The 14,480-nt window shown below is 41.9% G+C and overlaps 1 protein-coding gene across 1 annotated transcript in view; it reads right to left on the reverse strand.

Moving 5' to 3' along the window:
• Positions 1–11,945, reverse strand: part of TMEM131 (transmembrane protein 131) — a 93,895-nt gene extending 81,950 nt beyond the window's left edge. The window contains exon 1 of the mRNA XM_064711201.1: positions 11,773–11,945. Coding sequence (XP_064567271.1) covers positions 11,773–11,938 — 166 coding nt within the window. The 5' untranslated portion in view covers positions 11,939–11,945. The remainder of the gene's footprint in view (positions 1–11,772) is intronic.
• Between the last annotated feature and the right edge of the window lie 2,535 nt (positions 11,946–14,480).

Here is a 14,480-nt window from a genome sequence, read left to right on the forward strand (position 1 = left end):
GGCTCCAAAATGCTTCTCAAGAAACAATACTCAATTCCATTCATAGGGGGTATGAACAAGAAAATTTATTTTAAAATAATTTCTTTTTAAATTAAATAAAAAGGAGAAATAATTCTCTAAGCAGGAGAAAAACTTTCATGCATGCTATTTTTAAGCCAAAGAGAACAATACTCCTGACACTCATGGAAACTTCTCAGAAATAATTTAAAAAGAGCAAAAAAATTAAAAGGGAGCTAGAGAGAAAACAAACATCTGCAAATAGCATCCTTTTTTTTTTTGCTTTGAGCCATACCAAATGTGGCTTTCTATTCTTTCTAATGATGGCCAATTTAAAATTTCAATATGTAAATTAAATTATACTCCCATACATGTATTGTTATTGAATCTGCACAGACATAAAATTACTTGGAACTACCCTCAAAAACAAGGTAACTAGTGCTGCAATGAGATGGGGGAAAACAACAGTCCCTCCAAACTACTTAAGGATTTATCTCAATTTTCTCAAGTTTTAGATCAGAAACTTTTCATTGTGGCAGTTTTACTGCTCATGTAGCACCGAAACCTGTTGTGCAAAAAGATAACATGCACTTAATGGCATTCTAATCTTTTTAGCATATAGAAACAATTATAGCCTATAGCAACATCCAAAATGTAGCTTGCCAGAAACAGCAGTCAGTTCATGGCTTCTGGAGCCTCAGGAGAACAATGCATTAAATGACAATAATTTCAGCTATTGCCATTAACATCAGTCTTCCAAACTTATACTCCTATGAAATGAACCAGTGAACAGACTCCCACTTACTCAAAAAAAGGGTTGTATCGACACAATGGAAAGACCCACCTAAAAGGTACATCCAGGATGATTAATGACCTTAATAAAAACCAACCAGGATCAAGCATTGTTCTCCACATCACAGAAAATAGGAAGAAAGATGCAATTTTTAGAGTTTCTAAAAAACCCTCCACAGAACAGGAAGGTGACAGAGCCAGGCAGACACCTCCTGACATCTCCATGTCTTGCTAGCAAGGTGAATGCAATCAGGTAAGAGCTAAGGCTTATGCTCTGTGGACGCTGCTCAGTTCTCCATCCTTACTCCTATCTTGCTACTACAGAGAACTCTTTCTATCACTCATCTTATGGCACAGAAACAGCAGTCTGCTAAGTGAGAGTTCTGCTCTTGCCTCCCTTTTTTCCTTGGTCAGTTACCAATGTAGAACTGCATGAATTTTCAGAACAACAATGGTACAGCAACAACACAATTGTCTGGATTTTGCTGTGTAACAGTTGCGACTTGGTTAATACCAAGTTACTGAGAGAAGTATCATTGGCAGGGAGGAGCACAGATCTCCGCCCCTCCCACGCTCACTCGGCAACACCCGAGTGTCCACTGCAAACAGCTATTAAGGCTGACGACGAGCGAAAAAGAGTGGCAAGATAATGCTGGTTCAGCTACCATATAAAGTTTATAAATACAACAATCAAAGGCCAGGGAAAGGTAGCAAAGGCCTGACGTTAAAGCCAGAGTGTTAATGATGTGGCAGTAACACTATTTATTGATTGCTGAGCACAGCACTCAGTTGACTTGCCATGAGGGAACATAGACCACCAGCAGGAAAAAGCTGGCTGCAACGTCTGATAAAACCAGAGGAGAAAAGGGTGGAGAAGAACAACTGAAAGTTTTGCAAGAAGATAAAATGCAGAGCAAAAACAATTAAACAAAACAGGTGAATTTCAGTTTGGAGGAACACTCCAAAAAACATTAATAAGAAATTAAAGGTGCAAGTAGGCATAGAGAAATTAAATGCTTGCAGAAATGCAATTTCGCTACCTACCATACCCTGGAAGCAGTCACCCCTCAGAAGTAAATAAACAATCTCTTCTGGTCAGACTCTTTTACAAACAGCTGTGATGATCTAAGTTGACACCCAGTGCAACACAGATCATGATTTCACCCAATAATTCCAAACCCTTAGGCTTAGTGACAGAATATGTTATGGAGAGACATCTTATTCACTCATCACTAAGCTGCCCTCTAAGACAAGCCTTCACTCAAAAATAGCTCTCATTTCTACTTCGATATGCCTAGTACTCATTCTCAACCTAAATAGGCACACCTTTGCTAAATTCAACATTAGAGGGGTTTATTTTTCACAAAACAGGTATTTTTAAAGGATAATTAATTAAATAAAGCTAAATAAATAAATGTTTTATTCAATCTCTGAAGTCCTTAGTCTAGTCTTTTTCCCTAGAGAAATCTCATTTAATCAAAGGAAGAATTCACAGCACTCATCAAGTACTAAAACTCTGATCAAATTTCCCCTGATGAACTGGAAGTTCATTTCAATCTTTTCTCCATCAGATAATGATATTCAGTAGTACTGATTGGCAGAGTGACTTCACCTGTGAAGATTCAGACTCTGTCAATGACAACCATCTCTCCTTCAATACCAAATGTTTGGGACGTTTCTCCCAAAACAAGGAATTTATTAATCTTTTGAATATTTTGGATGATACAGGTCAGCCAAAGGTATATATGGGCACATCATGACCTAGCTAAGCTACACAAAAGACAACTGACAAGGTATATGACAATATAAAAGTAGCTGTATCACAATATAAAAGTTACACACACACACATCCCTTCCTTATTTTCTTATACTTAGGAGAGAATTCAGAGGGCAAGAGTGGCCTCAGTGCTTCCTAGTACACACTAAATAATGGTCATTTCTGGTACCTCTAAACTGCCTGTTGCTGGCTCCACAGATTGAAGTTACACACAGTTCAGAATACCAAAGCAAAAAAGAAGGAAATGGTTTCCAGTAAGGACCAAGTACTCCATGTCCTCCACTGCAAGAAAGGAATTGTCAAAAACTTCACAATATTAACTGTCCAAATCTCTCAGCATTTCCTCAGACATATTAGCTGCACAGATTGTTAACTTCAATACATCTCGTATATTAACATGTAAACCACAATTGAATGTATTGCTATATTGCCAGCAGCTGGCAAAGGCAAAAACTAATAGCTGTATTATGCATCACATGAAAGATAGGACACAAATACTCCTTTTGAAACAATTTTTTCACGAGAAAGAACAAAAACATGGGAACAAAAAAGCGCATGTGATCCACAATTACAGAAATAAGGAATGGTTGACAAGATCTTGTTTTTATCTTGATCACCCTTTTTCAGTCATGCAGCAACCCATGAAGCTTCCTGGTACAATTACAACTCTGCTTCTACAAAAATTGAATCTGTATTATTATTACCATAACACTGGCTTCACCACAGAGTTACATGAAAAGTCAGACTTCTGTCTTACAGATATTCCCATCATCTGCAAAAAAGTATTGCAAGCTCCAACTAAGTTTTAAGATCACAGGAGAGACACAAAATATTGAGACAGGGAAACGGAGGGTGGAATGGACATTAAGACTGTCATCCAGCTCAACCTTCTGCAGAAGTACAGTGAATGCTGAATTTGGATGATGTTGTTTTAGGCTGTCATTTAGCTGGGACTTGCAAACCTCCAAAGGCAGAGATCCCATAACCTCCCTAGAGAACCTGTTTCAATGCCTGACCAGCCTCATGGTGAAACACAGACTCATCATGTCAAGGCAGAAGGTGCCAGCCATGCTGACCGGAAGGCCGTGACAGATGGGAGTCAGTGATCCAAGCAGGAGCCAAGCCCAGCAGACCCACCCTGTGCTGGGCTGCGTGTCTGGGCTGGCCGGCTGCACGTACTCCGTGGCTGCAGGGGGAACCCAGAGAAGCTGCAATCAACACACCAGCAATTATGCCACCTGGGTGGCCTTGCTTTATCTGAAAATGCAGATGGAAGTTCCCATGTGAACATCCTTTCTACCTGACAGCAAAAATGATGAATAGAGTTGTCTTCTCAAGGAAGGAAATCCAGCAAAAGAGCAAAATAGGGTCATCTTTCTATGGATGGTGCCTGTACAGTGTGTTGCACATGGGGGTCCATTCAAAGGTCTGTTTGGTGCTACACAATTCAGGGCTCTCAGCATCAAAAGAGATCCAAGATTATCTGTACTACTCTCTCTTTTAGCTTTAATAAATAGAATTTTCAATGCTATTTTATAGTGCCCAAGTGCCTCTCTTACTCAGATCATCAGAGAGCATCATCTCCTGGCACAAAAACTTTCCTGTTCAACTTTATGGCCACTGTCTCAGGCTCCAGCCATAAATCTCTGTGAGGAGTCGGGCTCCATTTTGCTCCATAAACTACTATGATTTTGGCACACTGCCACAAGATCCCTCAGCCTCCATTCATAGGCCATGCACATATTGACCATACTTGCATACATCCAGTCCAAGGGATGGCAGAGAACAGAACTAGACACAGTGGTTTAGGTGTGTTCTATTAAGTGCTGACTAAACAGGAATAATTACGTCGTTCAGCCCAGTGGCTACACTCCTATATGTTGCCAGGGTACATTGCTGACTCATGAATAGCATTTCCAGGTTGTATTCCCTGCAGGTGGTTATTCTGTCCCATATAAATGGCTTTCCATTTGTCCTTTTTGGATTTCATGAAGGTCCTGTCAGCTCATTGCTCTGTCCTGTTTAGGTCTCTCCCAAATGCAACTCGCCCTTGAGTATTGGTACATTCCAACTCCAGATCAGTGACAAAGATCTAAAGCAGGACAGGTTATAGAATAGGAAGGACAGAATAGAGCCAGGAAGAGCTCCTTGTAGCCAGCCTCTGAGGCAGAACATGAACCACTGCTGGAAATAAACCAAAACCATACACCTTGCAGTTTATCTAGCTGCCCAGATAGTTTTTATCATTATCTACTTTATCTACAAAATCCACCTGTAAATATTTGTACAGTATTTTGGTGCAAATCACTGATTTACTTAGACAACTTCTGTGTTTCTAGATGATTTTCTATTTACTTACAAGCTTCAGATAACAGGTCTTTAAATTCATTCAACATATTTATTAGGAAATATTGCAAACTACTTACATTGGTACCATGCTTGTTTACAACTTTGTCTTCTATCATCACTCCTTCAAGTGGTGATTTAATCTGTTTAACACCATACTAGCTGTGCTTCCTCACTTAAACAACTTTAAAAAACCTAACCCTTTAACCAAGGGTTGGCCAGGATTTTTCTAGTTTAAGTAACTTCAGAATGTCCACGTACATCCTATTACACCAAATCCATACAGTACAACACAGATCTAAGTGTTCAACTGAAAAAACCCCTCAGATAACGCTTAAGACTTTGTGAAGACAAACTGCTTCATGAAGAACAGGTAATGGGTCTATTTATAAAATTACTTAAAAAAACTAAGTGCATTGCATTAGTCAGCCAAATTAGTCAGTTCTATTACATAACATTTTGTAGCTTCACAGAGTACACAGACAGAAGGAGTTGTAGTTTCATTTCCTGTACAGTTCCTTCCACTAAATTTCACTCAGATACCTCTAAAACCAGTTTGATAAGGACAGCAGAACTCCTGTTCTCAGATGGTTTTCTGTTGCAAGCTATGCCAGGCAGTAGAAGAGATACTAAAAATGCATCTATGATAGTCTTAGTGAGAAGATTAATCTGGTAACTGTAGCAGGAAAATCTCAAACTACTGAAACACCTCCATTTTTTCCTCCTTTTCAGGGACTGGAACTGCATGGCAATCCTTCAGCTCTCTGCTATTTCCCCATTACATCCAAGGTTTTCTAAGAGACAGACAGACATGATCCTGGTTTAATCCCTTTCATATTCCAAAGCAAAAGTTATCCAAGGCTGCTTATGAGAAAATGTTAAAATTGTATTTCAAAAATGTTAAATGCAAATGCTGCGCTATATCTTTGCTGCAGTCAGTAAATCACTAACTATTCTATAAGGATAGTTGAGAAAACAGAAATACACTACAATCTTGCATCCCATTAAAATTTTAACAGCTGCCTCTAACAAATCCATATCTGACACAAGTTTATTCTTTGACTGTATTTATGACTAGAAAGATAAACTGGTAGTATTTAGATCTAATGGTCACTGGTTCCTTTGGTTTCCCCCAATGCAAGATGAAATTCGGCATCCTCTGTCTTGGTATAAATAATTAAAATGCTGAAATACTAACATAATTTTTTTGAAAAACAGGAATTATTTTAAAAATAACTTTAGTTCAAATTCAAGTTTGCTAACACCCACATTGCTTCCATTGTAAGGACCTACTGTGCTCAACTTTTGGAACTACAGCATAATGCAGGCTGGATGTGACTGCAGAGGCTCCACCCAGTCACCTGATCAGAGAACATCTAGTTAGAGGAGGCTGCTCAAGGTATTATTCAGTCCTGTTCCAAGTACCCCCACTTATTACTATGAAGAGTAGAAGTTTAATTCAACTGCTGACTTTTAGAGAAAGAAACAAAACACTTCTAGAATGCCTGTTGTACCCAGGTAAGTTCATGCTGCAGACTGACAAAGTCAGGGGTGCTACACTGGACAGAAGGTACAAGCATGAGAAATAAAAGAGATTATTATAGACTTCTATTCTTGCCGAACCCACAAACACAGGAACAAACCAAACTGGTTCTACCCTGTGCTTCAGTCACATAACTTTTACTGCTCGTTATGCATGAACCACAGCATCCACCATTCACTGTCAGACTCCCAGGTAATTTACCAAGTTTATTGTTTGAAAAGATTACTTGAACTTACAGGCTCAGTAAATCACACTGTGGAGGAATAACACATATCACTTTAAGCAGTGTAAAACTGGGTAGGCTTTGAAACAAAGTGACTCACAGCAAATGTCCAAGCAAACAGCTGAAATTTTTAAAATTCACAAATACATCCAGATGACTCAGAGCAATCCATATTGCAATCATTCACAAAAAAATCACAACTGAAAGCTTTAAATAATGCAAAGCCTATTGACTTCTGCACACTCTGGTGGAATTTCATCATATTAGACACTACACAAATCCACAGCAAGTTCCTTCAAGAGATGACAATCCAAGGCCCTGAACTGAGCACACCATCCTTCAATGGACCTCTGCAGGTGAGGGGACCCCAGTCTGCTTCACATGTGCAACAAAACTGAACTCCAGTGAGGGAAAAAGAGGTGCAGGGAGAGAATAGCACCCACTTTGAGATGACATTGAAGGTCACAGAGAATATGGGCTCTCAACTTCCTGTCCACTGCAGTAAAATCTTTCCTTTATTTTAGTCCAAAGATTTCACAAGCAAGTAAGCACATTCAATCCAAGCACATGGTCAATATTTTTCACTCACAAGCACACAGACACAGACAAGTGCAGACCTAATCAGCTGTCCCACACTTAAGTTTCAAAACCACAGTGAGATAGCATGGTCAATTTTTATCCACTTTGTTTTCCCCACACTCTTCATGATTCTGATGTGCTACTTCAACTGCTGGAGTGTTTTCAGTTTGATTGAGGTCATTCTGTCTGAATGAAATTTTGATTTAGCCAGGGTCAAAACACCAGCATAAAAGTAAAAGCTGGCATGCCGTAGATTAGTTCTGACAGCAGGATATGACAAACAGGCAGTATATGTGAAGAGACTTTTTATAATATTAAACATATAAGCTTTCTCTCAATCATCTTCCAATATTAATCTCATTTTGATATTCCTGTGAAGTATCCTGGTTTGCTATTTTAGGTATCAGTAAAAAACGAAAAGCAAAAGTTATTTGTTTGAGATTAGAAAGAATGCCAAAAATAGAACCAGAATTCTAACATATCAGTGTACTGCTCTGATGACAATATCCCACTTACACTCAGTAACTAACTTGGTTCCTAGGAAGCTAGAAGAGAATACATCAAGCATTAAGAAAAAAAAAAAAAAAGAGCTATTTTCATTGATCTGTCTGGTTTCATAATGTAGATGTTTAAATAGAATTTTTTCCCAGATCCAGCACCAAGATGTAACTTCAAAAATTGCAGTCAGCGATTGAACATAGCCTAAATATCAACCTTGCTCTACCTGCACCTATGTTGCGAGCAGATGGGTAGGTAAGACAACCATCAAAGTAGTCTCAACAGGCTTTCAGTCAGCTGGCCAAATAAAATGGGATTAAAAAACAATTAGTTGTATAAAGCAAAGACTTTCTAAAAATATAAAAATGTATATAAATAAGGGAACCAACACAAAACACTTCGGGTAAAAAAGCATCCTCATGTCAGACCTTTTTCTTCAAAACACTTAACTTACTATGGGGTTGTGGCATTACTATGGCTTCCAGCTAGCTAAAACACAGAAAGCTATTCTGTGTATGTCATGTGTCCTCCTTGACCAAAAAAACACAAAACAAAACAAATCTCAAAACAAAACAAACAAAACACCAAACAAAAAGCACACCAATATAAACTGATAGCGATCCTCAATCTATGTGGCAATACAGAATGTGATAGTTACAGTAGGAAAGGATAAGCCTTACAAAAATCCTGAAAATCATACGTATTTGCCAAAGAAACACTAAAGTTATGTTTTGCCCCTCCTAAATAGCAAGAGGCTCTTTGAGACTGAAATTTTTTCTTGCCATGTCATTCTTTTGCAACGGTTCACAGATTTCCTAACTGAAAAAAAACCAAACATACAATTTTACAACCTTCTCAGTCTTACTCATTCCTCAGCAATACATGGGCACCCATGAGGACCCAGCTAGGCAAAAAAAAAAGAAAAGCCACATATCAGTGTTTAGTCTGAAATTGATGTTTAAGGTTCTCTGGCTGGTTCAATCACAGTTTACTCTGCTATCTGCTCAGATACGAGATAAATTCCAGAAGTTCTATTTTTCTAGCACAGAGAGAGTGCACAGCAATGTCACAGTTCCTCAAGACTTTAAGACTTTGATTTACAGCTAGAACACACAATTTCAGTTTTGCTTCTCGCTTTTAGGCAAAGATGTTTACATTTGCCCCCTCAAACTCCTTAACTAAGACTGGGCACAAGAAATAGTCATGTCTATCTAGCATACTCCAGCAACAATCTTGTTTCTACGTGTGACAGCTCCATCCATAAAGAATCGCTTGCTGGTTCTTCTCCACATGAAGCCAGCATAATTTTCTCTACATCAGCTCCATCATTCCCAAAGTTTCTCCTCATGTATATGCAAGGTAAGAGGAAAAGAACGTCCTCCACATTCATTTTTCATTTTCTTTGGTCATATTCTGATCTATTCTTCTCACACTGTTCACTTGGCACTTGCTTCTATCAAGTGTTTTCTGTACCAACTCCTTGGAGTACATACTGCCCTGTGTCTTACTACAGCCACCTTCAGCCCAGCAGTGCTCAGGAACAACAAAGCACAACCTCAGCCCTAATCCCCCTCCACAGCTTCCTTCCTGCAGCTGTAGTGAAAAATGTATGCCCACATTTGGGAGACGGAAAGGATATTCCTAGCTACTTCCCTGCTTCCTGACTATTATTTTTAAACTGTCTTACTACGTTTAACTTGACACAACCTGGTAAAACTAAGGTACTTAAGGACAGAGCCTGAACACCATCCCCTCCTTTCCTCTCAACTACTGTTTCATTTCGAGATCCCACCTTGAGCTGTCTCAAGGCCCAGTGTCCAAAGTGGTCCTTCCCCTCCTGAGTTCAGTCACTACCTCTTGCAGACTGGCACTTACATTGTAGCTTAAGATCAGTGCGACTAGATCTCACAAGTTCCCTTAATCTTTGTTTTGCTTTAAAACTATTGTTTGGTTTATGTTTTGTTTTGCTTTTTTTCTTTTTTTTAATCCAGGGTTTAAACAGTCATTGCACTCAGTAAATAGAAGCAAGACAACACTTCCTAACATGTGATCCACAAATGCAGATTGCCAGTGAATTCTGCTCAGGAGTTTATAAAAGATGAACAACAGAAAAAAACAAACAAACACCAAAGAAACACTTATTTTATGACCTCAGATGTACCACTCATAGACTACCCTAAGCAGCAGAACACTTGGCAGGAAATGTCAGAAATCTGAAGACTAAAAGAAATCCATGTTCTAGTTGAGAAACAAATTCACCTTTTGAAAATGACAGATGTGTTGCTGGGATAAGTTTTAAGTAATAGACTGTATAAACAGAAGTAAACGTTATCAGTTCAACTATTGAATTGTCTTGAGGGGTTTCAATCGTATCTGTTCAAACTGTGAATCTAAAACTGCTGTTGTTTACTTAGGAATGCCAAGAAAACCCATAGAAAAAAAAAAAAACAGTATCTTCTTCACAAATGAACCAACCAGATCATGACCCTAGCTGTCACAACTTTTAGGGTATGAATCAATTCCGTCATACCAGTATATGACATCACTGACAAAGCTTAGAAACACATATACCTTATTACCGGTGAAGGAATGAAATCACAATAAGAGTTAAAAACAGAAATTTCTCAAGCATTTGACCTCTTAGTACCTCAAGACACTATAGGCCACACTGACAAACTTACACATTCTAATCTCTCTAAGGATATGGGATAATACTCATGCTGTTTTCTGAATGTTTACATTTCCTGTAGACAAAGTCAAGTGAACAAGAGTGGCTGTGCAACAACTGATCTGGGTTTTCAATCACCTTAATATCAACATCCCCATATTTGTAAAAAGAAGCAACTAGGAAATTACTGGAATTAAGCCCTTCTTTAGAAAGGTATATCTACTATTTTTTTAATAATACATGCCTTATTAGGATGCATTTCTTCCCTCAAGTCTGGTCTAGGCATACAACTAGACCTTCCTTGCTAAGCTCCTGTTCCATACCCTTCTTATTCTTACTCTTTTTTATTCTTACTCCCTTTCTTCCTGTCAGACCTCAATCTCCTCCCTCCTCTGGTGCAGCAACTTGCCTGAAAAGCAAATTTTCCTGTCCAGCCAAAGTAAATCTGTTTCACCTACTTTAGTAATACATTACATTTACCTGCTGCTTTTTCATGCTACCACACAGCCATGCTTTCAAGCAGACTACGAGTCTGCACCTTGGAAATGCTTGAAAGCTGTTCTCAGCAATGCTACAGATTATGCTTAGGTGTTTCGCTCGGGGCTTTTCTTCCTTGCTAAACCACAATGAAAAGACTCCACGCCAAAATCACAGACACTACGAGTTAGGGAAAGTCAGACAGGGACTTTAAAAAGTTTGGAGAAAACGCCATCGACTCCACAAAGGCTCCGGGAACCTGTCAAAAGTTTGGGGAGGAAGAGGGGTGTCCCACCGTCACTTGGTGAGGGATAAAAATCCAATCCATGCAAAAGCGTGCATTTCTGCCCTTTCTCATGCTGCTTCGCCAGTCTGTTTGGCTTGGCTTCGTCTCCTACTGGAAGCCTGCCGCAGGGAAACCAGCTCAACGCGAGCAAGCCTCCTATTTTATTTATTTATTTATTTCCCTTTCCCCTATTTAAAGGACAGCTCCAGCTCCATCCCTGTCCCCGCCGCTGTCAGGGAGGAGAAACCCCCGCGAAACGTCAGCGACACAGGGACACAGCCACACAGGGACACAGCCACGCACCCGCACCCCGGCAGCCGCGGCGGCGGGGCGGGGGAGGCAGCGCCGCGACTCCCCGCACAGCCGGGCCAGCGGAGCGGCGGGATGCGGAGCCGGCGGGAGAGCAGAGCCGGCGGGATGCGGGACAAGGAACGGCGACCCCGGGCTCCTCCCCAGCCGCCCCCCCACCCCGCCGCCGGGGAGCGGGCGCGGGCCGCGGCCGCCAACGGCCCCACCGCCACCGGAGGAAGAAGAGGAGGAGCGGGGGGAAGGAGGACAAGAAAGGGAAGGGAAATCTGGGTCTCACCTTCCTTCTCGGCCCGGGCCGTGTGGAGGAGCAGCGCCAGCGCGAAGCGCAGCGCCGCGCCCCGCCAGGCGGCTGCCCAGCCGCCGGCGCGGGGGAAGGGGCAGCTGCCGGGGGAGCAGCGGGGGCAGCGGGGGGAGCAGCGGGGGCAGCCGGGCGCCGCCGTCATCGCGCTGCTGCTGCCGCCGCCGCCGCGGGTCCGCCGAGTGTCCGCGTCTGTCTCCGGCCGGGCCGCGGCGCGCGCGCGGAGGAGCTCGGGGAGGGGCGGGGCGGACACCCCCGCGAGCGCGCGCTGCGGCTCCTGACGCGCGTGTCACGGGCCGCCACGCCCCCTGGCCAGGCCACGCCCCTACCGGGCTGGGGCGGAGAGCAGGTGCCATTTTAACTGCGGGCAGCGCGCCCCTCTGCTAGCCCCGCCTGTTCTGGCCACAGGGTTGCCGAATAGGTCGCTTTGGTTTAATTGTTTTGGTTTTTTTTTTTTTTTTTTTTTTTTTTTTTAGCTTTTTCAAATGCGATTTTAGATCTACTGCAAGCGCCGCCTGTTCGCGGTGCGGTCACTGCGCCTCCGTAGCGCTCTCCTCCGCCGGTCTGCGGGCGGGCCGGGGGCGCTGTTGTTTCCCTGCCGAGGACGCCGGGGTTTCTCCCAGCCGCCTCCAAGATGGCGGCGGGCGGGCTTCTCCTATGCGCGGCGTCGCTGGAGAGACGGGGGTGTTTCTCTCCGGTGCTGCTGTCCTTATCCCGTGTCTTATATTCCCAGCTGGAGGTCCGGAGCGATGTGCAACAGGGGTTTCGATAGCTTCACTCTGAGGGAATTCTCCCTGCCTCAGCTGCCGGGCTGGGCCGGTCCCACGGCACAGCAGCCTGGGCCGCAGCGGAAGCGGAGGGCTGCGAGGTTTTGCATGCCTCAGAGGCGCAGTGAGAGCCTGTGCTGGAGCTAGGGTGTGACACCGCCCGTCTGCCACTCTGGAGGGAGGACGTGTACCTATCGCTGTCTGTCTGGGTGACACACGGGGCCGTAAGGCCTTTGGGAAGGCATGGAGTGAATTTGCAGTGGGGGGATAGGCGCCTTGTTATACATATGAGGTTGGGGACTGTCAAGTGGAGGTTACACTGGGAAGTGGGTCCGTGGAACCAGTGCTGACAGAAGCTGTGGTACCAGGTGTGCCATGTGGCAATGCTCCCAGTAAGCGATGTGGTCTGGGTATCATCTGTACAGGACTGATAGTCTCAAAGTCATCTTGGATAAAGTGTCAGGAGCAAAAGTCTGTAGTATAGTCTGTTCACTGAAGAACTGCCTTACCTTTTTAAAATAAAAACCTGTATGAACCCACGTGCCGTCTCAACTGCTCGTTTCACGACCTGATCAACACGTCACCCTGGATTTGAAGTGGTTGAACACATTGCTGAGTTTCATCTGTCACAACAGTATAACCGATCTTGGTAGTGTAATAGAGCCAGAGTCTCTAAGGGACTGACTAACAGCCTAACTAAAAATAGTAACGTTTGTTATGGCTCTTACACAGTCATAACATACACTGTTCTTTATTGTTAAAACTCCCTAAAGACACCTTGAAAGTCTGGAGGTGGTTGTTTTGCTGAACTATGGCTACAGCATCAACTAGGTTTATTTTCAAGGGAGAAATGGAATTTTAGAAGTACTGGGTTGAAACCTTTCCCAGCAATAGTGATTGTTTCCAGAAGACATGTAAGGAGGAACCTAAGGCTTCTGTGTAATTACTAATCTTTCAAACTTGCATAGACTTTTGACTAGTACATTGAAAATGGATTTATTCAAATCAGTGATTTATGAGCATGAGTCTCTGTTCATATTTCTCAGAACCACCCAAACCACAGTAAATATAAAGCTTGATCCCGGCTGTGAGCAAAAGCCCACATGTTGACTTCTGTGGGGGTTAGGTATGTACATCAAAGAGCACAATCAAACCTAAGAACTCAGAAAGATAAACAGCAGTTAGTGATGCTTTCTTATTACAGTGGACCCTGTAGGATTTTGACTTTACCTTCCTTACTGGGCTTTTGCTGTACATGCATTACTCTTCTGGGAAAAAAAGTCAGCTAATTTCTATTTCTCGTATTTCAAATTCCCTATTGCACAACCAAGCAGAAAGACTTTCTCATAATTCATGCTCTAGAGCGTCCTACCCACTAAAATGAATGGGAACTCAAAAAAAGCTAAGATGTAAGCATAGCAAAATCTGCCAGGACATAAATGACAAAAGAAATGAGTCCTACTGTTATGGTATCTATGAGTCTTCAACCTTTCAACATTAAAATATAGGCAGTTTTTATTTGTTCTAAATACAGAATGTCTTTTGAGAAAGATATTATGAGTAGAAAACAAACAGCTCACAGTACATATTCTCCCTTTCATCTTTGTCCAGAACTCCCACTGTTTTCTGTGCAGGAAAAACCAATACAATATGGTCCAATGTCTGTAAATGATAAAGCAAAAAAGCATTCCATTAATTTGTTTCTGCTTTAATCTGGGTTATATTATTTCATACTCATTTGAGGTTCTTCAAATTGTTTCATTTATACATGCAGTGCATATAAATACCAACATTTGGATACTGTAGTGTTGCTTGAGCATGCTGAACAGTTTAGAAAACAATTTCTATACTAGAAAAAAGCCTCTTATAATAAACTATGACAAGACCTAGAATATAGTTCTTATGGAAGTGTATTTGTGT

Source organism: Zonotrichia leucophrys, chromosome 1, assembly GCF_028769735.1.
Source record: "Zonotrichia leucophrys gambelii isolate GWCS_2022_RI chromosome 1, RI_Zleu_2.0, whole genome shotgun sequence".
Lineage (NCBI taxonomy): Eukaryota > Metazoa > Chordata > Aves > Passeriformes > Passerellidae > Zonotrichia > Zonotrichia leucophrys.